This window comes from Benincasa hispida, chromosome 4 (genome assembly GCF_009727055.1).
Source record: "Benincasa hispida cultivar B227 chromosome 4, ASM972705v1, whole genome shotgun sequence".
Classification (NCBI taxonomy): Eukaryota; Viridiplantae; Streptophyta; class Magnoliopsida; order Cucurbitales; family Cucurbitaceae; genus Benincasa; species Benincasa hispida.
The window spans coordinates 14,992,046-15,017,779 of record NC_052352.1 but is presented as its reverse complement, the minus strand read 5'-3'; the positions used below and the strand labels follow the sequence as shown (position 1 = coordinate 15,017,779).

The 25,734-nt window shown below is 36.7% G+C and overlaps 1 protein-coding gene across 1 annotated transcript; it reads left to right on the top strand.

Annotated features, from left to right (window-relative positions):
* The first annotated feature begins 8,982 nt into the window (after positions 1-8,982).
* LOC120076497 (phosphatidylinositol 3-kinase, root isoform) lies at positions 8,983-23,913 on the top strand. Its single transcript, XM_039030344.1, has 17 exons — positions 8,983-9,270; positions 9,581-9,677; positions 10,025-10,121; positions 10,510-10,668; positions 10,774-10,983; positions 11,351-11,529; positions 16,204-16,351; positions 19,326-19,421; positions 20,320-20,455; positions 20,560-20,681; positions 20,913-21,107; positions 21,272-21,442; positions 21,521-21,658; positions 22,063-22,217; positions 22,949-23,092; positions 23,199-23,346; positions 23,430-23,913. Exons 1-17 carry the CDS (start codon positions 9,159-9,161, stop codon positions 23,565-23,567), a joined length of 2,445 nt encoding a protein of 814 aa, XP_038886272.1. The 5' UTR covers positions 8,983-9,158; the 3' UTR covers positions 23,568-23,913.
* Positions 23,914-25,734: the final 1,821 nt, after the last annotated feature.

The following is a 25,734-nucleotide window of genomic DNA, read 5'->3' as shown; positions in this document are numbered from 1 at the left end:
ATTATTTGGATCAGTTTGTGATAGTTTTCATAGATGATATACTAGTGTATTCTAGTAGTGCAGAGAAGCACAAAGAACATCTGAGGATGGTGTTACAGATTCTAAGAGAAAATGAGTTATATGCCAAATTTAGTAAGTGTGATTTTTGGTTAAACCAAGTCATATTTCTTAGGCATATAGTTTCAGCTGATGGAGTTAGCGTTGATTCCCAAAAGATAGAAGCAATAGTTAATTGAGAATGATCTCTGAATGTAACCGAAGTACGCAGTTTTTTGGGTTTAATAGGTTATTATAGGAGATTCGTGGATGGTTTTTCTAAGATAGCTCTACCATTGACAAACCTGACCAGAAAAGATGTGAAGTTTGGGTGTCGCTAGAATGCAAGCATAGTTTTCAAGTATTGAAACAGAGGTTAACGTCAGCACAAGTATTAACTCTACCTACACTAGGTAAGGAGTTTGAGATTTATTATGATGCATCCCGACAAGGGTTAGGATGTGTGCTGATGCAGAAGGGAAAGGTAGTAGCTTATGCTTCTCGATAGTTAAAGAAGCATGAATGTAACTACCCTACACATGATTTGGAGTTAGTGGCAGTTGTGTTAGCTCTAAAGTTGTGAAGACATTATCTGTTTGGTGAGCGGTGTCATATATTCACGGATCATAAAAGTCTAAAGCATATATTTGATCAGAAGGAACTGAACTTGAGACAAAGAAGATGGCTCGAACTGATCAAGGATTATGACTGCACCATTGACTATCACCTAGGTAAAGCAAATGTGGTAGCTGATGCTTTAAGTCGAAAAACCAGATCAGCTAAATCTAGTATTATTTCAGTAAAGGGTACATTGATTCATGAGTTGTATAATGCTAGGGTAGCATTATCAATCGGTCAAAAAGGAGGATTACTAGCTTCATTTCAAGTGCATCCTACGCTCGTAGAAGATATTTAACATGAGCAATTAAAGGATTCTGATTTTCAGAAGTTAGCTGAAGAATGGATAAAGGATTGAGGACGGACTACCAATTAAGAGCTGATAGAGTGCTATTGAAAGTAGGTATGATATGCATACCTAAGGACTTAGCACTTAAATAAGCTATTCTAGAGGAGGCACATAGTTCGGCCTATGCTATGCATCCAGGCAGTACGAAGATGTACAGAACATTAAAGATATCGTACTAGTGGTCTGGTATGAAAAGAGAAATAGGGAGTATGTTGACAGGTGCCTAATATGTCAACAAGTTAAATAGAAAGACAGAGGCCAGCAGGATTACTTAGTCCACTCCCAGTACCAGAGTGGAAATGAGAGCATATTACGATGGATTTCCTGCTTGGATTACCTAAGACACCAGCGAGCTATGATGGTATATAGGTAACTGTGGATAGATTGACAAAAACAGCTAAGTTTTTACCTGTTAAAGTTACTTATACCCTAGACCAATTAGCTAAGCTGTATGTTGTTCGAGTTGTGAGTCAGTTTGAAGCTCTAGTTTCAATTGTATCAGATCGAGACTCTAGATTTACATCGAAGTTTTGGCCTAGTTTGCAGAAAGCTATGGGAACCAAGTTATATTTTAGTATCGTTTTTCATCCACAGACGGATGGTCAGTCTGAGCGGACAATCCAGATATTAGAGGACATGCTGAGAGCATGTATATTGCAATTCAAAGGTAGTTGAGATACGCATCTGTCGTTAATCGAATTTGCGTATAACAACAGTTACCATTCGAGTATCGGGATGGCATCGTATGAGGCATTGTACGGTAGGCCATGTAGGACTCCGATATGTTGGAATGAAGTCGGTGAAAGGAAATTACTAGGTCCAGAACTTGTGCAACATACATCAGACAGCGTTAAGATTATAAGAGATAATCTTAAGACAACTCGAGATAGGCAAAAGAGTTATGCTGATAAGCGGAGAAGAGAATTAGAGTTTGAAGTTGGTGATAAAGTATTTTTGAAGTTATCTCCATGGAAAAGAATACTCAGATTCGGTAGGAACGGAAAATTAAGCCCGAGATATATTGGACCCTATGAGATAATAAAAAGAGTCGGCTCAATGGCATATAGATTGGATTTACCTCCAGAATTATCTCGTATTCATGATGTGTTTCATGTGGCAATGCTTAGAAAGTATGTACCCGATCCTACCCATGTATTGCCTGAGCAACTAGTACAGTTGAGAGAAAATTTGTCTTATGAAGAGGAACCAGTGGAGATTCTTGACCAAAAGGAACAGGTCTTAAGGAATAAGACAATCCCATTAGTAAAAGTACTATGGCGAAACCATAGCACAGAAGAAGTAACATGGGAAGCCGAAGAGCAAACCAGAAACAAGTACCCGCAGTTGTTTAGTTGACAAACTTGTAGCGAAATTTCGAGGATGAAATTTTTATAAGGGGGAGGTAAATGTGAACCCCGAATCCTAATTTCTCTATTTGAGTATGTTCCCTACTAAGACTAGTGTGATGAGTAGGTTGATGTGGAAACTAGTGTGGAATGGTAGAGAAAAAAGTGGAGATTTGAAGAAAATAGGAAATTTGGAAGTTTAACTTTTGGGAAAAATTTGGAAATTTGGTTAAGTATAGAATTTTGTGTGTTGATGCGTTGGAAGAGTGGTTGGTGAAGGCATGCGGCTGAAGAAGGAAAAAGAAGATGATGCGTTGGAAGGTACACGGGTGGATGAGGCATGCATGGAAAGACAGCCATGCGTCGAGCAGCCTTGCCGCACACCCATGCGTCGAAGCAACACGCCTATGCGTCGAAGCACCCGACCAAGCATCAAGGTGCTGCGTGCAGCCCATGCAGCCTCCGGCGGATGCCCTGCCAATGCGCCCAGCGGGCACGCCTATGCGTTGAGTGCCCTGCCGAGTAGCCATGCCGTGCGTCGAGGTGCACTGCCATGCAGCCAAGCACGTAGCCCATGCGACCAAGCACGCCCATGCGGCCGAGCAAGTGAGCGATGGCCAGCATATGCCGCACACCCATGCGTCGAAGCAACACGCCTATGCGTCGAAGCACCCGACCAAGCATCAAGGTGCTGCGTGCAGCCCATGCAGCCAAGCGCGCGCATGCGTCAAGCGACCAGCCTACGCAGTAACGCCTATGCGTTGGTGGCCTGCACCATGCGCCCATGCCAAGCAAGCCGTGCGATGCTACCTAGTGATGGACGATCACCCTATGCATTGGTGATGGTTAGCTTCTTGCGATGGCTAAGTTGAATAGTGAATTGGCTTGCTATACATTGATGATAGGCTATGCATTGAGTATGGATTATGTGTTGAACATCCAAGAGTTGGACGCATACAAAGGATGAGATCATCAGGAGAACATCATCAAAACCATATGTCTTCTTGGGAGGAAAGCCTTAAGCCTTAAGAATGTGAGGTGGTGGCATCAGATTGGAGGCTCATATGTTGGCAACATGGGAGGAAGACACTTAGCTTGTGTTGATCACAGAATTGCGTTGATAAAGTGAGAAGGAGACACTTGGCGATGCAGCCAAGTAGGTGGTATCAACTCTAGAGAAAGTTTGGACGGCTATAAAAAGAGCCAAGAGACTTCAATTTTAGTTCACAATTCAAAAATACCGTAAAAAGAGTGGGAAAGTTGAGCAAACCTTGCGTTGGAGCCAAAATCCATGCGTTGGTCATAGTATTTAAAAGAGGACGCATTGGACAGAGAAGTCTGAAAAGCAGCATCAACTTGGGATGAGGAGTTCTCCCAATTTACTCGTGTGTTTGGAGTGATTCCAAAGCCACCTGAAAGCTCTGAGAGTCTAATTTTTGGGGTAGGGCTGCTAGAGGAAAAGCTCGAAGGGATCAGGCTGGAAACTAAGAAGAATATAGAAGGGTCAGGCTGTCGGATTAGTTTGGTCCAGTCTTGAATATTCTGTGATTTCGGCCAAACCACGAGGAGTTCTAAGTTCAAATTTTAGGGTAAGCTTGCTAAGATATTTTAGAATATGCTTGTAGAAGGAAGTATCTCAAAATAAGGTTCAAAACTATGAGTAATCTAAGCTGAAAATTGAATCTAGATTCTAGGGGTGAAAAGGGAGCCTGAGGTAGAAAAGGGAGCTACTAGAGTGAAAAGCNCCCTGCCAATGCGTCGAGTGGGCACACCCATGCGTTAAGCGCCCTACCGAGCAGCCATGCCATTCATCGAGGTGCCCTGCCATGTAGCCAAGCACGCAGCCCATGCGACTAAGCACGCCCATGCGGCCGAGCAAGCGAGCGATGGCCAGTATACGCCGCACGCCCATATGTCGAAGCAGCACGTCTATGCTCGAAGCACCCGACCAGGCATCAAGTGCCGCACGTAGCCCATGCAGTTAAGCGTGCGCATGCGTCAAGCGACCAGCCTATGCAGCAGGCCTATGCGTTGGTGGCCTGCACCATGCGCCCATGCCAAGCAAGTCGTGCGATGCTACCTAGTGAGCCATGCGTCGAGGATGGACGGTCACCCTATGCCTTGGTGATGGTTAGCTTCTTGCGATGGCTAAGTTGAATTGTAATGAGAGTGAATTGGCTTGCTATACATTGATGATAGGTTATGCATTGAGTCTGGATTATGTGTTGAACATCCAAGAGTTGGACGCATACAAAGGATGAGATCATCAGGAGAACATTATCAAAACCATGTGTCTTCTTGGGAGGAAAGCCTTAAGCCTTAAGAATGTGAGGTGGTGGCATCAGATTGGAGGCTCATGCGTTGGTTCCATGGGAGGAAGACACTTAGCTTGCGTTGATCACAGAATTGCATTGATGGGGTGAGAAGGAGACACTTGGCCTTGTAGCCAAATAGGTGGTGTCAACCCTGGAGAAAGTTTGAACGACTATAAATAGAGCCAAGAGACTTCATTTTTATTTCAAAATTCAAAAATACCGTAAAAAGAGTGGTAAACTTGAGCAAACCTTGCGTTGGAGCCCAAATCCATGCGTTGGTCATAGTATTTAAAAGAGGAAGCATTGGACAAAGAAGTCTGAAAAGTAGCATCAACTTGGGATGAGAAGTTCTCCCAATTTACTCGTGCGTTTTGAGTGATTCTAAATCTATCTAAAAGCTTTAAGAGTCTATTTTTCGGGGTAGGGATGCGGAGGAAAAGATCAAAGGGATCGGACTAGAAACTGAGAAGAATACAGAAGGGTTAGGCTGTCAGATCAGTTTGAGCCAGTCTTGAATATTCTGTGATTCCGACCAAACCACAAGAAGTTCTGAGCTAAAATTTTAGGGTAAGCTTCCTGAGATATTTTAGAATATGCTTGTAGAAGGAAGTATCTCAAAATAAGGTCCAGAACTATGAGTAATCTAAGCTGTAATTTGAATCTAGATTTTAGGGGTGAAAAGGGAGCCCGAGGTAGAAAATGGAGCTACTAGAGTGAAAAGCTCCTAAGCAATCAAGGTGAGTGGCTAAAACGTTTTGACTAAAACAATTGCTTAAAATGTTTGATTACAACGTGTTATAGAAAACATCTTTTAAAGAAGATTATTCTCATGCTTTACAAAGTGATTTCCAAGCAAACCATGAGTTATGTTTTAAACGCATGCATGTGTGGGAAATTGTTGAAAAGCGATTTATATGTGTTAAATATACTCAACATGCATTAGTACCTTTAAGGTCATGTTTTTATATGTGTTATACTTTACATGCTTTAAAGAAAGAAAGTCATTCATGACTAGTTTTACTTAAAACGCGATACCGAAGGACGTTTGAGAAGGTATCCGCCCAACTAGATACTGAAGGACTTGTAGAAGTTATCTATTGGTATTGAAGGACGTTTGGGAAGGTACCAAACCAACCAGATACTGAAGGACGTTTGAGAAGGTATCTATACAAAAGTACCTAAGGTATGACGGTACTTAGTATGGCCACGTGCACGTAGGTAGTTAGAGTCAGAGATTGAGCAAGAGGGTTCTCTCTTGACTAGCAGTTGGTGTTGGGATTGTTTTTACCCACCATGGGGNCAATCAAGGTGAGTGGCTAAAACGTTTTGGCTAAAAAATTTGCTTAAAATGTTTGATTACAACATGTTATAGAAAGCATGTTTTAAAGAAGATTATTCTCATGCCAGCTAGTTTTACAAAGTGATTTCCAAGCAAACCATGAGTTATGTTTTAAACGCATGCATGTATGAGAAATTGTTGAAAAACGATTTATATGTGTTAATTATACTCAGCATGCGTTAGTACCTTTAAAGCCATGTTTTTATATGTGTTATACTTTACATGCTTTAAAGAGAGAAAGTCATTCATGACTAGTTTTACTTAAAACGGGATACCGAAGGACGTTTGAGAAGGTATCTGCCCAACTAGATACTGAAGGACTAGGAGAAGGTATCTATTGGTACTGAAGGACATTTGAGAAGGTATCAAATCAACCAAATACTGAAGGACGTTTGAGAAGGTATCTGTACAAAAGTACCTAAGGTATGACGGTACTTAGTATGGCCACGTGCACGTAGGTAGTTAGAGTCCGAGATTGAGCAAAATGGTTCTCTCTTGACTAGTAGTTGGTGTTGGGATTGTTTTTACCCACCATGGGGTTATTCTCGATTGAGAAACAGTTTTATTGTTTTATGATTAAAATAGCTTTATATGTTTCATGCTTGGAAAATGTTTATACTGTAGTACAAGTACTTGTAGAAGCTTATATTTCAGTTAAACTCTTTATTGAGATTTTGCATGAGATTAATTATCTTTCTTAAGTCACTCACTGGGCGCAAGCTCACCCCGTTTTCAAATGTTTTCTTTTTCCGCCCCACAGGTAGCAGTCAAATCGTCTAAAGATAGCTCTGCAACTGCTCTGCCACTAAAGGATAAAGACATTTGTAACCCGTCTGTTTAGGTGGTTACTGTTAATATTGTACACATGTTACTGTTGTTCATATAGGGACTAGGGTTTTTGGGTTTTGGGACTTGTAAATCTAATGTTGTAATGACTCTAAATATGTTATGCTTCTAAATTAATAAATTTTGCCCTATAGATATTCCATTGTATATGAGTTATATATTGGTATCAGAGTTATTCTGCAATAGTTAGTAGGCAGTAAGTGTTAGCCACAGGGTTGATAACTGCTGCAGTCACGCCCTTTCCTAGGCATAAGAGGGTGGTCTAGGGCGGAGTGTGACAGCTTGATATCAAAGCAAAGGTATACGTAAAATTGGGAAAGGTTTGAGCTAGTTTAGTATTAGATTAAGTCCCATAGATAAGTCCCTAATATGTGTACTTAATAATTAGACAAAAATATTGAGGAGAAGTGGCAGGCAGAGCAAGCAGACTGAGGAGAGGAATGTTCACCCTACCAGTGGAGGTCTTGAAGTTAGACGGGACCCAGATCCGAAGGGGAAAAGAGTTAGAGACTCAGTAGAGCAGGAAGCAACTTCTGTAAACGAGTCGAGTACACCAAGGGTAGATGTAGAATCCTAGATGGAGGATCGAATATTTGATAGAATCACTCAAAGATTGGCGGCAAGTGTAGGATCGATTCAAAACGATCCAGAAAAGAAATTCGGCTATATATACTACCACGGCTGTCTCTTATACACATCTAGATGTGTATAAGAGACAGTTCTGCAATAGTTAGTAGGCAGTAAGTGTTAGCCACAGGGTTGATAACTGCTGCAGTCACGCCCTTTCCTAGGCATAAGAGGGTGGTCTGGGGCGGGGTGTGACAACTATATTTGTGGTCATCTTGTCATACCTATAGTGGACTTGATAAACTTTTGCCCACCATTGTACTCCAATTTCTTCGGGATATCTTGTCACACCAGGATACTGTTGAAGCTTGGCCCAATAAATTTCGGTTAACAACACTTAGACTATTCGTTTCTAGGTATATAAAATGATTTCCTTCAAAGAATGCTCGTTCTAGACCCACAAAATAAATCGATTGAAGTTGAAAGCGGTCTGTGTTCGACTAAGTGATAGAGTAATGGAGAAGCAGATAATGTTTGAGTGAAACTGAAGAGGTGAAAATGATATTCGTTTACTTGTCCCATGGTTGATCCAATAACATTGAATTCTAATATACAATGTTGGTTGAGAATAAGGGTTGGAGAGTTTTCTTATTATTGGGAGAATTCTCTATAGGTTCTTGCAAATTTTTTTACCTTCAAATGAAGTAGTTCAAGGTAGGCATTGTGGGCTTGAGTTTCCTTGGTCCATGGACCTGACCTATTGGACCAAATTAATTGGATTCAGGCCTTATTTGGCATTGGACCAAATTAAGTCTAATTTTGGGCTCAATTGAAAATAATAATATCAAATTGGACTAAGTTATTTTATTCGACCTAACTATCAGAATAAAAACAAGTGCAATCATTGAGATTTGCTAACTTGTGTCTTTTAATTCAATCTTGGACACATGTCAATTTTTAATTAGTTTCAGATTCAATTATTTATAATTTCACTGTTAATTTGGTAAATGACGTAATAATATGTGATTGGTGTAGAATTTTTCATTCCCTCCTTTCGAGATTATATATATATATCCATATATGAATATGGAAAAAAATAAAGTTGAAATCAAAATATAAGTTATATGTTCTCAGAGACTTCATTCAATGTGTCAATTTAATCATTTTTTATTTTTTATTTTTAGGTTATTTTGTTTTATTTTTTCAATTTTGCAAACACTCTAGTTTTTATTTTAATTTTAAGGAAATTTTAAGAAAGTAAAGTGATGACTTCAACTTTTTTGTAATTGCAAATGTGATAATTACATAACAATCATATAGAAATCAGATAACAATTACGTAGAAATCAGATAACAAAAGTGAAAGTTATTTGATTTATAAAAAAACAAAACTTAAAGACACCCACCTAATTTTTATTATTCTTTTTTATTAAAGTTGCAATTGCACCTTAGTTTTATTTAAGATGTTGAATTAGTTCTTAAAAGAAGACGGATATGCTTCGCTTCTGACACGGTGGTACCCGGGTAGAGAATCCGATATATCATAGGTATATATGTATGTTTGATTAATAACCACACCGCCAAAATCAAAATTTATATCGAAGTTAGTTTCCTTGCGCAAACTTTACTGTTCTTCTCAGCCTAGCTCTGTTTTTCGCTAAGCTTTTAATCTGTAGAACTCCATGCCTTCACCATACGAAGTTTGACAATGAGAAGCTTTATTTTCCCAGCCATTTAGCGGAGATGAGCGGAAACGAGTTCCGATTCTTCTTGTCCTGCGACATCAATCTCCCCGTCACCTTTCGGGTTGAAAGATTGGAGGGTAATTTGCCTCCCGCTAAGTCCTCTGATCCAGGTGCCCTTTTAATTCTTTCAATTTATCTCGATCATCCATATTTTTTCATAGTTATCGCTTGAAAGCCCATCTGAATTTTCACGCATTATTGCCACCGTATTTCAATTTTGACGAAGTAGATGTATTTTGACTCGTTGGATCACCTATTCGGTAATTTGTAAGACTACTTGATAGCCTATTAACGTTTTGGCCGCTTAATTGCAGCTTGTTAGTTAGATAAACATAAATTAGTAGGACGATTATTTTGTGTACGATGTACCCTAGTTACTAATTTTTCTTATCTCATGATATATTCCATTCACTTCTTCAGATATTGATTCTGCATCCGACGAGAGAAGAGCAGAGCTATTTGTTGAGTGTGCTCTGTACATTGACGGTGCCCCGTTTGGGCTTCCTACCAGAACAAGGTTTCATCCATGCCACTATGACTTTTTTTCTTTTTTTCTCGTTCTCCGTAGCTATTATTGATTACAAGATTCCTTGTATTGACACGCCTTGTATTCATATGTCCCTAAGCTTGTTTTTCTAACTTTCAAGGTCCTAGGACTTTCCGATGTAATTATTTTCACATTTAGAACACTAGAATGCCAATCATGTTTAAAAGGATTTTGTAGAATGCAATATCCTCTTAACTTCATATTGTACATTTTATGTACCAGCACCTTTTGACTTATTTATTTATTATTATTTTACATTTTGTTTCTGATTGAAAACGATAATAGCTCTTTACCTGACATTTATTGCATTGTGTTAGATTGGAATCAGCAGGACCTTCATATTGCTGGAGTGAACTCATCACGTTGAGTACCAAATATCGAGACTTAACTGTTCACTCGCAACTAGCTTTGACGGTTTGTAGATTTTTATGATATCACTATTTTTTGTTGCATTTCCCCTCTATTAAGACAATTGGTATCTAAAGTTCATAACTGTTTCCATATCGAACTCCTTCACTATTGTACCGAATAGCCTTTGGAATTTGAGAGTACTAACCAATTGTAGGAGCCCCTTCATTTGTTTGTAATCATTGTGTAATTTGTCCACCTGAGTGAATCAATATTCTTTTCCATCCGAGCAAATAAATATTCATTGTCATCACCTATGAACATTGCTAGATTACTATGTTTATTAAACTTGATGTCTTTGAAACAAATATGGTCAATAATGTCTTTGAAGTAAATATGGTATTGTAAATATTCTACTTTTCGTTTGTTTTCTTAGTTTTTCTTACATTTTTAGGTTTGGGATGTGTCACGTGGGAAAGAAGAGGAATTGATTGGGGGAGCCACAATTCTTCTGTTTAATAGAAAGAAACAACTAAAAACAGGGAAGCAGAAGCTTCGGCTTTGGTTAGGAAAAGAAGCAGATGGATCATTCCCAACAACAACTCCTGGAAAGGTTTGAGACTGTTACGTATTGCAAGAACATCAATTTTTAACTTCCAAATGGTGTAGTGGCTCTTGAATTGATCACTTTATTCAACCACAAGTTGTCTGTGTACAGGTCCCCAGACATGAGCGTGGTGAGTTGGAACGTCTAGAAAAGGTAGTGAATAAGTATGAGAGGGGACAAATTCTACATGTTGATTGGCTAGACCGCATTACATTTAAAGCCCTGGAGCAAATTAGGGAGCGAGAAAGCTCTAAAAATGGGAATTCTAAATTGTATCTGATTGTTGATTTCTCTGGATTCGAACATCGAGTAGTTTTTCAGGTACTGTAGATCTAAATTTGTATTTGTTATATTATATAGTAATCAAATTTTTGTGTCCCATCTGCCTGATTAAGTATTTGATATTGATGACTGTAGAAGATCGATGATCTCAAGTTATTGTCAGTGGTTCTATTGTATGTTGGATGTTGCCGTTTAACTTGTTAGATAATAGTTGTTCACACAGTCTTATCTGATAGTACTGATGATTTCTACTGCTTGTGGCACTGTCCCGTGGTTTCAAAGGTCTTGAAAGTCAGTGTACTAGGATTTAATCTGTGAATATGTTTCAACTGTTTCTATATTAAGAGTTCCCCACCCCCCCATGCACAATTCATTGTATGCTGATCCTAGGCTTTATGATATGAAGGAATCTGGAGCAAATTTCCTGTTACCCTCTCCAATAGCTTCAACAAATGAAATCGTAAATGTATGGGACCCTGAAGTGGGGAAGCCCAACCCCTCTGAGCACAAGCAGCTGAAGCTGGCTAGGAGCTTAACTCGTGGTATCATTGATAGGGATCTAAAACCAAGCTCTGATGAGAGAAAGTAAGCAGTAAATTAAGATACTGGTTAACCACTCAATTCTGTTGTGGTTGAACTGCCTTTTGAATTTGAGGTTTGCTAAATGACTTATCTAAAACTGAGCTTCAAGGAGAGAAAGTTACCTGTAAAAAAATTCTTGTAGTTTTTCTCACTGATAACTTATCTTTCAGAAAAATGGAAGTTGTTTTTCTTGCCAAAATTACAGATCTGGGAATAGTGATTTGAAATGCTCAGCAACTTTAATCTGATTTGAAATGCTCAGCAACTTTTAATCCTTACATATCATTTAAAAAGTTATTTTTAAGAGTAACGGTTGAAAATAAAAGCACAAAGCTAATCTTTTTAGAATTGCTTCCAATTAGCCTTGAGATCATGTTTTCATTTGTTACCTTGTATTGAGATGGAGAGTTTTCACTTGAATTGTTTAGGGTATGAATAAAATAAAAGGAGTCCCGAGCAAACTTAAGCACTTCATGCTGTGCTTTTAGCTATTCAGCCTTTAAAGATTCCACTATTCTTGATAACTAACATAGCAGGCCCACCTGAAGTTTGGGTTCTCTTATAGAGACTTCTGAGCAAATCTTTTCTTGGGAGACTGTCCTTCTTGCTGTTCTTGTTCTTCCCTTTTCAAAATAATGTGTGTTTTACTGGAAATTAACTTTGACTGAGAAGAAAGGAAGTACAAAGAAAATGTAGGCCACACACATACAAAAGAAAAAACAGAAGCCCATACAAGAGGAAATTATGAGACAGAACCGAAAACATCAAAATAAATCATACTCCAACTGCCCTCCTGAGGCCCTTTCTCATTCTCAAACACTGAAGGTTGCTTTCTACGCAATACCATAAAATATTAAGAAGCCTAGCACAAAACTCTTCAGATATCTTGAAAGGGAGGATATAGGAGGACCTTCACAACAAAATGAAAGTATCCAACGATACCCATATCATTGGGAAAGCCTAGACCAAATCTTCACCGGGAATGCACAAAGTCAAAGGATATGATTTTAATCCTTCAAGCCATTCTTACACATGACATACTAATGAAGGCAAAAGGCAAAAAGTAGGTCCTCGAGGTGATATCCATTTTTTTATTAAAAAAAAGAGAAGAAAATCAAGCCCACAAAACCCCTTGGAGAAGGGGATTCCAACTAAGTAAATTGTTTTCAAGAGAATAGTTACAAAAAATCTTCAAAATCGAAGCCCAAAGAGAAACGTGGAACCTCACTAAGGACCATACCTCATTAGGGTCTCTTTCCTCACGATGAAACACTATGTTGTTCTCTTCTCCCAAAGGTTCCACAAAATTGTACACCCCTTTGTCCCAAAGAAAACGACCTTTCTCTTTAAAAGCCAGATGGAGGAGGAATTCCCCCATCATCAAATGAACATCTCTTTGATGAGCAAGTTCAAAATCGAACTCCCAATAGAAGTCACTCCACGCAGATCTTGTAAATTGACATCCCCAAAGAAGGTGATACGAGTTTTCCTTCACCTTCTGACAAAGGATGCAACACCAAGGGCCCATTAACAAAGGCATCTTTCTCAGAAGCCTATCCATCTCTTAAATCACCGATTGACCCAAAAGCTTAAGCTAATCGGTGAAGGCAAATTTAATTATATCATTTCACTCCTCCTCACTTGTGTGCTTGAAATATGGAGAATGCCCAACTAGTGAATGAATTTTAATTGGGGAGGAAACACAATGAGTGACTTGAACACATGACTTTCCGGAACCACTTGCTCTGATACTATCTTAAATCACCAATTGACCCAAAAGCTTAAGTTAATGGGTGAAAGCAAATGTAATTATATCATTTAACACCATCGTATTCACACGCCCAAGCAAAATTTGCCAAGAAAAGAACTTGACTCTCTTTGGAATCTTAATCCTCCATAACACGTCAAAAGACCAACTCGACAGCGGGAGGGGGATCCAATAAAAACCTAAAAGAAGACTTACAGGAGAAGCCCTTTGAAGAGGAGAAACTCCACACACGAGTGTCTTTTCTCACAAGCCTAAAGTTGAAACTCTCAATCAAGGAATGAAGAGTGGCCACCTCCTTCGTTTCCATATTAGACAAAGATTGACGGAACCCAAAGGAAAAAGAGATTGAACTCCCCAACCAGACCAAAAACTTTGACACCTAGCAATTTTTTAAAGAAGATAAATGATATAAACAAGGATACATAGAAGAGAGGGATCTATCCCCCACCCAAAGATCCTCCCAAAAGTATGTCTCCTTGCCTTCCCCCACAACATAAAAAGCAAGATGGGAAAAGGAGGGGAGATGAGAAGAAATATCTCTGTGCAGGTTTCGATGTGTGCCTTTAACCTCGTTCGCCATCCACTCATAGGAATTGGGATCGCCATCCACTCATAGGAATGAGGATCGTGCTTGCTCACAATAATCTTCTGCCATAAGGATTTAGGATAAAGGGCAAATCGTCAAAGCCATTTACCCATAGTTTCATTGTGAAGCTTAACCAAATGCGAACCTCTGCTTAAGGAAGTCTCTCATAAGCTTCTCAATGCTCTTGCAAACCGACATAGGCGCATTAAAGAGAGAAAGGTAATAGATAGGAATCCCACTCAACACTGATCTAATAAGAGTCGGTCTTCCAGTTTTGGAGAAAAAAGTTTTCTTCCAAGACGCCAATCTCTTCCTAATCTTCTCCATGGGGTGGGAGGGCAAAAAGAGATAGATCTCGGGTTACCTCCAAGGGGAAGGCCAAGATGGGACAATGGAAAAGAACCAACAGCACAACCTACCAAACTAGCCAATTTGTTAAGCTTTTCCTACTTGGAATTGATCCCCAAAACCTGACACTTACTCTGACACTTACTCCTATTAATTCTAATCCTTGACTTCCCCTCAAAGAACATGGTTAAGGATGGAAAAACTAAGTCTCGTCTTAAAATGTCTTTTATATTCCATTCAAACCAAGTCTAAAAATGGTAGCTTTGACAACATTAATCCCAATCAATTGAGCCTGAGTTTCCAAAATAAGGTCAATAAAGAACCACCATGAGTTGTACCAAGCTCAGTAAGGGCCACTATAAGTATGGGTTAGATAATACATGTTCGTGCCATGGTGGCTACTTACCTAGGATTTAGTATTCTACGAATTACCTAAGATTTAGATAATACATGTTCGAGCCATGGTGGCTACTTACCTAGGATTTAGTATTCTACGAATTACCTCAGCAACCAAATATAGTAGGGTCAGCAAATTGTCTCATGAGAATAGTTGAGGTGTGGGCGGACTAGCTTGAATACTCACAAATATCAAAAGAGATAAAAGGTTCATAAACCAACTAAGTTGTGTTGTGTTTAGGATCATAGTTAAAAGCCCACCGTATATTGCCAGAAATCATTGAATATGGACAATGGAATAATCAATGATTTTGATCCTCATTGGCTAACATAGTGAACAACGTAAATGATCTTGAATCTTGATATCTTATATCTAACTGAACCAGTTTTGCTATTCTCCTAGATATTAGCATTAGTTGAACCTTATTTGAATATGATCCTGGCCTGTTGTATGCACTTTTGTTCAGCTTTATCCGGTAGGGAGAAGAATTCTCCCAAATCCCTGTAGTTGAACCAAGAATATATGTATGTGTGTGTATATATATATGTTAGATGATATGTAATAAAATCTATCCTCCCAATAAGCTTATGCTTTTGGTTCAATTGGTGATTTAAGATGGTATCAGAGCAGGTGCTCTTGTGTTCAAACCCCTGCATTGTTATTTCCTCTCCCGTTAATATTGATTTCCACTTGTTGGGTATTCTCCATATTTCAAACCCACAAGTGAGGGGGAATGTCAGATGATATATAATTAAATCTACCCTCACCAATAAGCATATGCTTTTGGGTCAATTGGTGATTTAAGAATATATATATTCATATATATATATATATAAAATACCTTTTCCTGTAGCAAGATACAAAATTTTCATTAATTAATTGGAAGGAAAAAAAACGCTCAAGGGCATGGACTCTTGAAAGAGTGTAAAGGGAAAAGAGAAAAAGGGAGGAAAAAAAAAACAAAACAAAGCATGTTGAACCAAAAAAGAACAATTAGGAAGAATGAAATAAAGCATCCCAATTTATGAAAATAACACTTGAAGAATATTGACCAAATAAGCTACAAAGTAAGCACCATTGAGAAGTATGATTAGTGATTTGTATATTCTATATTTTTCTAATTGAATAATGGTATAATTTTTTCTGTTCTCGAGCAAAGTAAGTTGATGTTTGGTTCTTTTATATGCTGCTGAGTGTTTATGACTTGGAGTTCTTTTTCCTCAAGATTGATAAATTACTGGGGTAGAAAAATTGTATCCCTTGGAATTAACTGCACACTTTTGCATCTTTCAACAATGTTTTCATCACCGCTACATGCTTGGAGTTTCAGGCTTCGTCTATCATATTTATTTTTATGATTTACAAATCATTTTCAATGGATACCTTTCTTTAGCTGAATAGCATTATCATGATACTGCAACTTTTTATGTTGATGGTAAGCTGATCTGTTCACCTCTCTTACCCCTGGATGATCTAAATCATGTTGATTAATTGCATATTTGTTTACATTTTTGGTTACTATGTCACTGCAATTTTTGTCATCGAACTATGTTGAATATGCTCCCTTCTTTTTCGTAGATCAATACAGAGGATACTAAAGTACCCACCTACAAGAAATTTGAGCGGAGAGGAAAGACAGCTCCTCTGGAAATTTCGTTTCTCGTTGATGTCAGAGAAGAGAGCTCTCACAAAGTTTCTTCGATGTGTTGAGTGGAGTGACATTCAGGTTAGCTCTTTTCCAAGCCTCCTCCCATCATAGTCATTACTCTTTATACTGTACTTCTCTGACCTATATATCCAAGCATGAAGCCAAATGGAATCATATATTTCTTACCTTTATTGTTGTTCACCTTCAAGGAAAGGTAGGACTCCCTCAAGCTCTTATATCAACATGATATGATGGAATCTTCTTTCTTTTTTTCATTTTTCATTTTTTCTCCTTTATTACCTTGCCTCAATGAGCATCGGAGGTGAAACTTGAAAATTTCTCGTGCATTTTCTTGTAATTAAAAAAAATAAATCTGAGGGTCATCCAGAGGAGTGGTTTATATATGAGCAAATGATGCTGTTTTAGTTGTACTTTTGGATTGACAGCTGGCATCAAGGATGATGGTATCTCACCAGTAACTTTCATCCCTAGTCTCCTTTTATGTCCATTTGTGCGAGTGCCTTTTTCCTCCAAGTTAATCTATCCATAGTTACTTAATCAAGCTGCTCAAAGTCAAACCCCCATATTTTTAGGTTAGGCTTAATACTTTGGAGAAATTTTATTTCATGAGATGTTTTTCTTGCCATAGGAAACCGTGTATTAAACCTCAAACAAATATAGAAGAAGAATATGTAAAGAAGCTAGAAAGGGGACCCATAACCCATTGATTCTTCCATTTGCTTAACTAACTCAAAAGATCCTGCAGTTCTCTCAAAATAATCACTTAACAAGTAGCATATGCGTAACTGTGATGCCCTAGTAGCTTTACCTCTAAATTGAAGGCCCGCCAAAACTTGATATATATAATATACATCTACCTCATGGAAAATAGATTGAAGTGAGTCTTAACTGCAAGGAAAGGAAGGGGACAACTGTGATTTTTAATTCATTATGCTTTATATTCTCTGTAGGAAATTTTTTGTGAGCCTAAGAAGACTTGTGGTTGATCCTTTCTGGATGAAATGATACGATTGAAATGATCCTTATGCCTAATTGCATGACTTATTTATCTCCTCTTTTAAACTTCAAATATAAAAGTTTTGATTCTTAGAAATTAAAGTATTAAAGTGAAACCTGATTTTGTTCTAAACTACAAGGACAATCAATGATACTTCCCGCGATTTTTAATATTAAAAGAGAAGGTTGTAGGTTTGTATGACAACACTAGAGGATATGTATAGAGTTGCTTGATAAAATTAAATTTTTTTCAAGAAATTACTAAATTAAATCAACCGAAACCAATGAAATAATTAGCCAGAAAAAATAGCTAAATTACAGAAATTAAAGAGTAGAGAAAAGGAAAGATGACATCGGTATTTTGGTTCAAAATCCCTACTCCACCACCAAGATTCCTTCTTGGGTATTTTTTGCAGTAACCAAGTTCAGAATCAAACAATTACACTCAAATCCATTTTCGGGTTTAGGATTAAACCTATGCCCAAACTCCTTTTGGACTAACAAAAATATTAAAGTAGGATTTACAAGTGGTCAATGGATGAGGATTTAAAGGAATGAAGGGTGAAGATTAAATGGTAAAAGAAGGAAAGTAGAATAATAATGATAATAATAAATCAAATGTGGCGGTTGGCCAAAATAAAAGATAATTTATTTATAAATATAAGAAAACCAAAAGCCACACGTAACAATTTTAAGGCTCCCGTGTGTCGCTCCTCCATAGATCCAAGTGATGCTCTCTAATTGGTCCAATTTGTTGATTACGCCGTCATATCACTGCCAATGGATATTTTTCTGTTAGACTTGTTTCAACTCTATCTTCTTCATTTGAACTCCAATTTGAGTAATTCAAATTATGTTGGAATCGTTTTGTCGAACTCTACGCTATGAATATTTTAAAACACTAAAATCATCAGTAAGTAAATATTTGTTATCATCAAAACGTATGATATGATTGAAACTCATAGAGCTAACAAAGGTAAGAGACAAAAATATATTTAACCTATTTATTTAAAGTAAGAACTACTTTTAATGGTAGCTTTAGTTAATTAATTAGATTTCTTTCTCAGTTTAGAGTATTAACTATACTCTCTCTGAGATCCACCGTTTTTTATCATATAAGATAATGAAATCTTAGAGACTAAGTTGTAACTGACCTAAAAGGTCAAGTGCTAGTTATATTAATTCATTTAATAAAAAGGATTAATAGATTTAATAATAGGCTTATATATGTTAGATGAAGATTTATTAAATTTGCCTCCACCCACAAGTTTAAGCTTTTAGGTATTTAAAATGGTACTAGAGCAGGTGGTCTAGGAGGTCATGTTCAAACCCCTGCAATGTTATTTCTTTCTCAATTAAAATTGATTTCCACTTGTTTGGTCCTTTATATATTTCAAGCCCACATGTGTGGGGTAGTGTTAGATAATATAATAGTAATTTATATGCCTTCACTCATCAACTTAAGTTTTTGGGTCAATCGGTGATTTAAGAATATTACAACATAATTAGATGTTTAAGGTGTAATTATCAAACTGGACCTCCATGTGTTTGTCTATGTGTGGTTTCTGAGCTAGGAGCGTCTTGAAACTTATATCCAACTCATATACAATCAACATCATCCTACCCCCAAAATTGAGGGTTGGTTTTGTAATTTCCCCCTAGTTTTTGTGCTACAGGTTTTGTAATTTCCCCCTAGTTTTTGTGCTACAATTTTTTGGTTTTCAATGCAGCTTCTTTTACCATGTAATTGCCTGATAGAATTTGTCACTATTTATTTGTTCTTTACAATGATGTTTACCTTCACTATGGTGGCAGTAATTACATTACATCTCCGTGCATTAGCTCTCTTTCTCTGTTGCTATCCTGCACGATTGCACATGCATCATCATAGATTCTAGATCTACTTACTCATTTGAATCTAAAGAAATTTTGGATTCATTTCCTGAATATACACTAACTCATTGGTAGAAAACCTGATACAATTTCCTGAATAAATACTAATTAAATTAATGTTTCTGTGAATCTACAAGTGCAGGAGGCAAAACAAGCATTAGAATTGATGCATAAATGGGAAACAATTGATGTCTGTGATGCATTGGAGCTTCTCTCTCCTGTTTTTGAAAGCGAAGAGGTAGTCTCACTTATTAAAATAAAAGTCAATTTCATTCTTTACCCTTCTAATCATCGTTACTCTCTTGTTTTTCCACATGCACGTGAATAGAGCTTTTAAGGCACATAGTGCAAGCAATCGGGGGCTTAGTGTAAAGGGAAAAAATTGTATTTTTTGTTTTGTTTTGTTTTGTTTTTTTGTTTTTTTTTAATTGTATGAGAGACACAAAGATTTCATTATAAATTCTAAAAAAAGGATAGATGTTAGTATCTCAATTACAAGAAAACCAACAAAGAATTAATATTGCTATATCAAAAGGAAAATTTCCATATCAATAGCCTTTCGAGGTAGAATAATTATCTCCTCTAAGATCCGTAACTCCTATTTATAACCAATTCCTCCTACGATTATTTCCAATATATCCTCTATTAGTACTATCAGAAAAAACTACACAAAAGGCAGGGAGACAAGGCATCTTCTCCCAAGAACCAAAAAATGAGGTACTACACAAGGAGATATTGTACAAAGATGCAGACAAATATAGTGTCTTCGTTATTTCTTTAAAAAAGAAGAAAAAATAAAACAGCTTAAGAAAAGGCTGATGCACCTGCCTTAATGTTAATGAAAGCTCCTTGCCTCTTCCCCACTCTTTGCTCCTAAGGGCTGTGCGAATGGATATGAACACAATTGCACATTTGAGGGTGGATCATTTGTGTATTGGGAACTTTGCAAGTCATCAAATACTGGGTGAGATGGCAAGCATTATCTCACTCTAGTTAGGAATTCTTCTATCCCACTTTTTATTTGCAAGTTCTTGTGAAAGAAATTCAAAATATGAAAGGTGTCTTGTATTTGTACTAAGTATCTTAGTATATGAGTCAAAATGAATTGGATAAACATATAATTGCCATCTTAACAGGTTCGTGCATATGCTGTCAGTGTTCTTGAAAGAGCAGATGATGAAGAGCTCCAGTGTTACTTGCTTCAACTGGTTCAGGCTCTTAGATTTGAGCGATCTGATAAATCTCGACTTTCTCATTTTCTTGTGCAGCGTGGTATGTGAATTTTTGTTTATGTTCTAGTCTAATTATGTTCGTGTATTCCAGTGGCAATTTTATCTTTTACTATATCTTACCCAATATTCCTTTGAACTTGACAGCACTGCGCAATATTGAGTTGGCTAGCTTTCTCCGCTGGTATGTTGCTGTTGAGCTTCATGATCCCGCATATGCAAGACGTTTCTACTGTACCTATGAGATTCTGGAAGAGAATATGATAAAGGTGCATTATAGTAGTCTCACCAAGTACAGTTGTATATATGTGATATGCAAAGATGCAAGTTAAAGAATTATAAATTGCATTATAATGGTGGGAGTTTGGTAAAATTGTGCTTGGATTTGTATCTCACGAGCAACTTATCTTTTCATTGGAGCATACAGATGATAGTGACATGGTTCCATGGGAGTGGATTAATTATGCATAATGTAAAATAATCAAATCTGTTTATTGCAGTTGACTGCTGGTGTCAATGGAGACGAAGATGGTTTTAAGCTATGGCATGGTCTGGTGCGGCAAACTGAACTGACAGCTCAATTGTGTTCAATTATGAAGGATGTAAGGAATGTGCGTGGAAATACCCAAAAAAAGACGGAGAAGCTTCGGCAGCTGCTTTCTGGTCTTTTGAGCGAACTTACATACTTTGATGAGGTACATCTATAGAATGGATGTTGTCTACTGCAGATCTTAGAATCACGAGCAACCTGCAGGGCCTTTTTGTACATTTTGAGAAAACAAAGTTCCGTTCTTAGATAGTTGCATGTATGTATCTGGTTGTTTACATTACTAACTTTGTGGACTTTTCACATTCCTAGCCCATACGATCGCCATTGGCTCCAGGTGTGCTCATTGTTGGGATTGTGCCAGCAGAGTCATCAATATTTAAAAGTGCACTACATCCTTTGCGTCTTACTTTCCGAACAGAAAATGGCGAAAGTTGCAAAATCATATTCAAAAAAGGAGATGATATTAGGCAAGACCAATTGGTAAAGTTAAATGAGCTCTTCCCTCTCCTGGCTCTTGCAAACCTCACAATTTTCTTCACGAGTTTTTGCTATCTATAGGTTGTTCAAATGGTTTGGCTTATGGATCGATTGCTTAAATTGGAAAATCTTGATCTTTACTTGACTCCTTATAAAGTTTTGGCAACTGGACAAGATGAAGGCATGTTGGAATTCATCCCATCTCGATCTTTGGCTCAGGTACTAGGCACCTCCAACACGGTTACTTTTTATTTGCAGATATTTAGTCTTTTAAAAATCCTCAGTAAGAAATTAGAAAATTGTCTCAACCTTATTCTGAAATTTTTCTTGATACTGAGAAAAGTTGGATGTACACAGCGACGAGGAATCAGGATTCTTTCAGTATTACCAAAAAAAAAATATATATATATATCTATATATATTATAATAATAATAATAAAAAAAAAAGAACAATAATAAAAAAAAAGAAGTAAAAAACCTATACTATCACTGACTTTAAGCGGCTTTCCCTGGTAATTCTTTTAGGTTCATATTATTAACTTGGCTAATAACAACATTTAACTTGCTTTCCGCTCTCATGCTTTTGTGATTGGTCAATTAAGATGTGTTGTTCTTGTTTCTAGATCCTTTCAGAACATCGCAGCATTATAAGCTATCTGCAGAAGTTTCATCCTGATGAGCATGGTCCCTTCGGAATCACAGCTACCTGTCTTGAAACATTTATTAAAAGCTGTGCTGGATATTCTGTCATTACGTACATATTGGGCATTGGAGATAGGTGGTTATTCTTGAGCCTTGAACTTTATAGCCAACATCTAAAAGCTTAAAATTCTCAGTCTCATTGGGTGTTGTTGTTAGGGAAAATAGCTGAGAATTAATGATTTTCATGATAAATGTTAGATGATATAATATTAAATTCATCTTAACCCACAAGCTTAAGCTTTTGGATCAATTGGTGATTTAAGATAATATCAGAGCAAGTGATCAAAGGAGGTTTTGTGTTTAAGGTCTTGTAATGTTGTTTCCTTCCTAATTAATATTGACTTCCACTTGTTGAGCCTTCTTCATATTTCTAGCTCACAAGTGAAGGGGAATGTTAGATTATATAATATTAAATTTGCTTAATATTCTAACATTTCTAGCTCACAAGTGAAGGGTCAATCGGTGATATAAGAATAAATTTTCAAATTGCCGAGGATGTAAATGTTTCTGTATCTTTGAACTAAAGAGATCAGCAGCTATAAGGACGTTCCCTCCAGAATGAGCTAAAGTAGAAATTCTCTCATCTAGCTTTCTTAAGGACTTGTTTCTGTTTTATTGTTGGTAATTTGATTCCAATCATGATATTGTTGCCAACTTTCCTTTTGTTTCATGAATTTATAATAATTTTTATTTAAAGAACAGCGTATCATGAACTTTGCATTTGATTTTATTGGACTGAATCTCAAAATTATTCGGACCCCTATCACCAGGGTTGTATTCTGAGGCACTGATCTTGGTCTTCTGCAGGCACCTGGACAATCTTCTCTTAAGGGATGATGGGCGTCTCTTTCATGTTGATTTTGGCTTTATCCTCGGCAAAGATCCCAAGCCATTTCCACCTCCCATGAAGCTGTGCAAGGAGATGGTTGAGGCCATGGGCGGGGCCGAGAGGTATACAAGTGTTTGGTAATTAGTAAAAATATGTAGACTTTCTTTTTCCTGAAGTCTTTGGTCCATCCATGCGAAACTAATTGCGAACAATGTCTTCGTACTTCAGCCAATACTATACAAGGTTCAAATCGTATTGTTGTGAAGCATATAATATACTTCGAAAGTCGAGTAATCTTATCTTAAATTTATTTCACCTGATGGCGGGTTCCAATATTCCTGACATTGCTTCTGATCCTGAAAAGGGCATTCTTAAGGTGAGTTTCTTGCTCCATTTGGTTGGACTCCTGAACTAATGTGTTTCTGTTCTTATTCTGACCTTAAGATGGTGGTGGCACAGCTTCAGGAGAAATTTCGCCTAGATTTGGATGATGAAGCCTGTATACATTTCTTCCAAGATCTTATTAATGAGAGCGTTAGTGCGCTATTTCCTCAGGTGGTTGAAACAATTCATCGCTGGGCACAATACTGGCGGTGAGCGCACCGATAGGGCATCCAGGTTAGACTAGAGTAGATTAGTAGTCATTTATAGTCCTTTTTAGGGGGAAAAAAAATTATTATAGCTTACTTCTCTATCAGAAAAGTGGCTGAGGATCTATGCTACGACACTGAAAATTCAAATTTAAAGAACAAAGACAATGATTGATAGCCACATAGCTTTTTTTCTGTTTAACCAATCCATCAGACTTGACATTATTATTTAGACGTATTGGGTAACAATTTGGCTCACATGATACATTCTCTCTTTGTATATAAAAAGTGTTGGGCGGAGGAAATCAGTGTAAATGTTGATAAATAATACATACCTAAATAATTAAGCTGAAGCATGGTTTTTCGTTTTTGTTGTTTAAAAAAAGGTTCAAACCTTATGCAGTTTTCTCTCTCTCTCTCTCTCTCTCTCTCTCTCTTTTAAAAAAAAAATTAAATATCAACCACTGTGCAGTAAATATTCTTTAGTCTGTCTACTTTAATATACGACAACTCAATTTAAATGTTGTTTACTTCAAACTATGTATTGAAAGGTGGTTGCAATAAATAACACCCTCTTTGGCCAATTGCTTTGGAAAGAGCTAAAGAGAGAAATTGAAGATAAATACGAATGAATCAATTATATGATTTTGAGACTATGGTAGGAGAAGTATTTATTCTTCAAAAATTAGATTTATAATTAATAAGATTCGTTTAACTTTTCTCTAAATAAACCAGCAAATATATTTTTTCTTGAAGAATAAGAATGAAAAACTCTCCTTTTAACTCACTCATTAGAAAGTTAAAACTCATAAAATTGAAGAGTAAGATTCTGAAAGAGATTGAGAAAATTTGGAAGTAGGCAGGAAAAGATGGATAATTAGTGAGATGGGAGGAGAATTATTTGATGTGACCAATATTGTGAAAATTTTTTATCGAATCTCAAAATTTCAAAGGGAGAATTTTGATTTTTCCTATATCTTGATGAAATTTTGAGATTTCTCAAGATTTCCATCAAATTTTTTAGACAATTTCAAGTTTTTAGCAATTAGCTTTCCTAGCCTAGCTCAATTGTAAATTTCGAGAAATTTCAATTTTTTTTTTTTAACAATTAACGTAGATTTTTTTTCTGAGTTTCATGGTCTTCGATTATTCAAATTGTATTGTTTCACATGTCAATGAATAGTTTTACTTCAAATTTGAATTGATGTGAATTTTCTTTCTTTTACTATCTAAAGCTCTCATTTTTCAAGAAATCAAATTTGAGAAAAATAACATATATTTATTATGGTCTTTCAAGAGTTGTCGATAGGATTTTTCATCAAATAATTATCATTCATCTGAAGGAGGAAGATCATCGACTAGTAAGATGTATCTACCAATATGATCTGTATGTTGGCCATATGAGTCCTATCATTTTTGGTTAAGTAACTATTTTTAATAATAAACAATTTACAATTTTTTCGTATGCAAATGTTTCATGTCTTCTTTAATTTTTGTAATTAACTACCAAGGTTTGATATTATTTTATAATTATTTTTTGTTTATTTTTTAAATTTCTTCTCTTGCATCGACATTTATACACATATTTACAATATATATCAAAATGTTATATTCCTTTATAGAAATGATATTAAAAATGGTTAATTATGGTCTAATTAAGCCATAATCAAATTTTTATTAACTAATTATGACAATACCCATCAATTTTTATAAAATTTCCTAACTTTTTCTTCGATATTTTCATAAAATCGGGACGCCAATGTTTTTATTTATATTGATATTTCAAAAGGAAATTTTTACAAATAAAAAAATGTCAAACTATTTACAGAAGTAGGAAAAAAAATATCGATAGACACTAATAGACAACTAACCTCTGTAGAACTTTTTGGAGGACGAAGAAACATTTGCCTTACCCTTCTGTTCCTTGACTTTCATCAAGTATTGGTATGTCTACAGCTCATTGAGCAGAGTGGTCAAGTTGTAGTCAAGCTTGTTCATGACACCGTTGCTATGGAATTGAAGGAAACTCTCAGGTAGAGTTTCCAAGATGAAGCTAATCTGACTGGCCCGTCCATGACAGACCTATTCTTCTCCCCCATGTTAAAGTGGACCATCATGTCTAGAATATGTTCACAAATAGATGCCCGCTCTTTCATACGAGCATTGAAGATGTA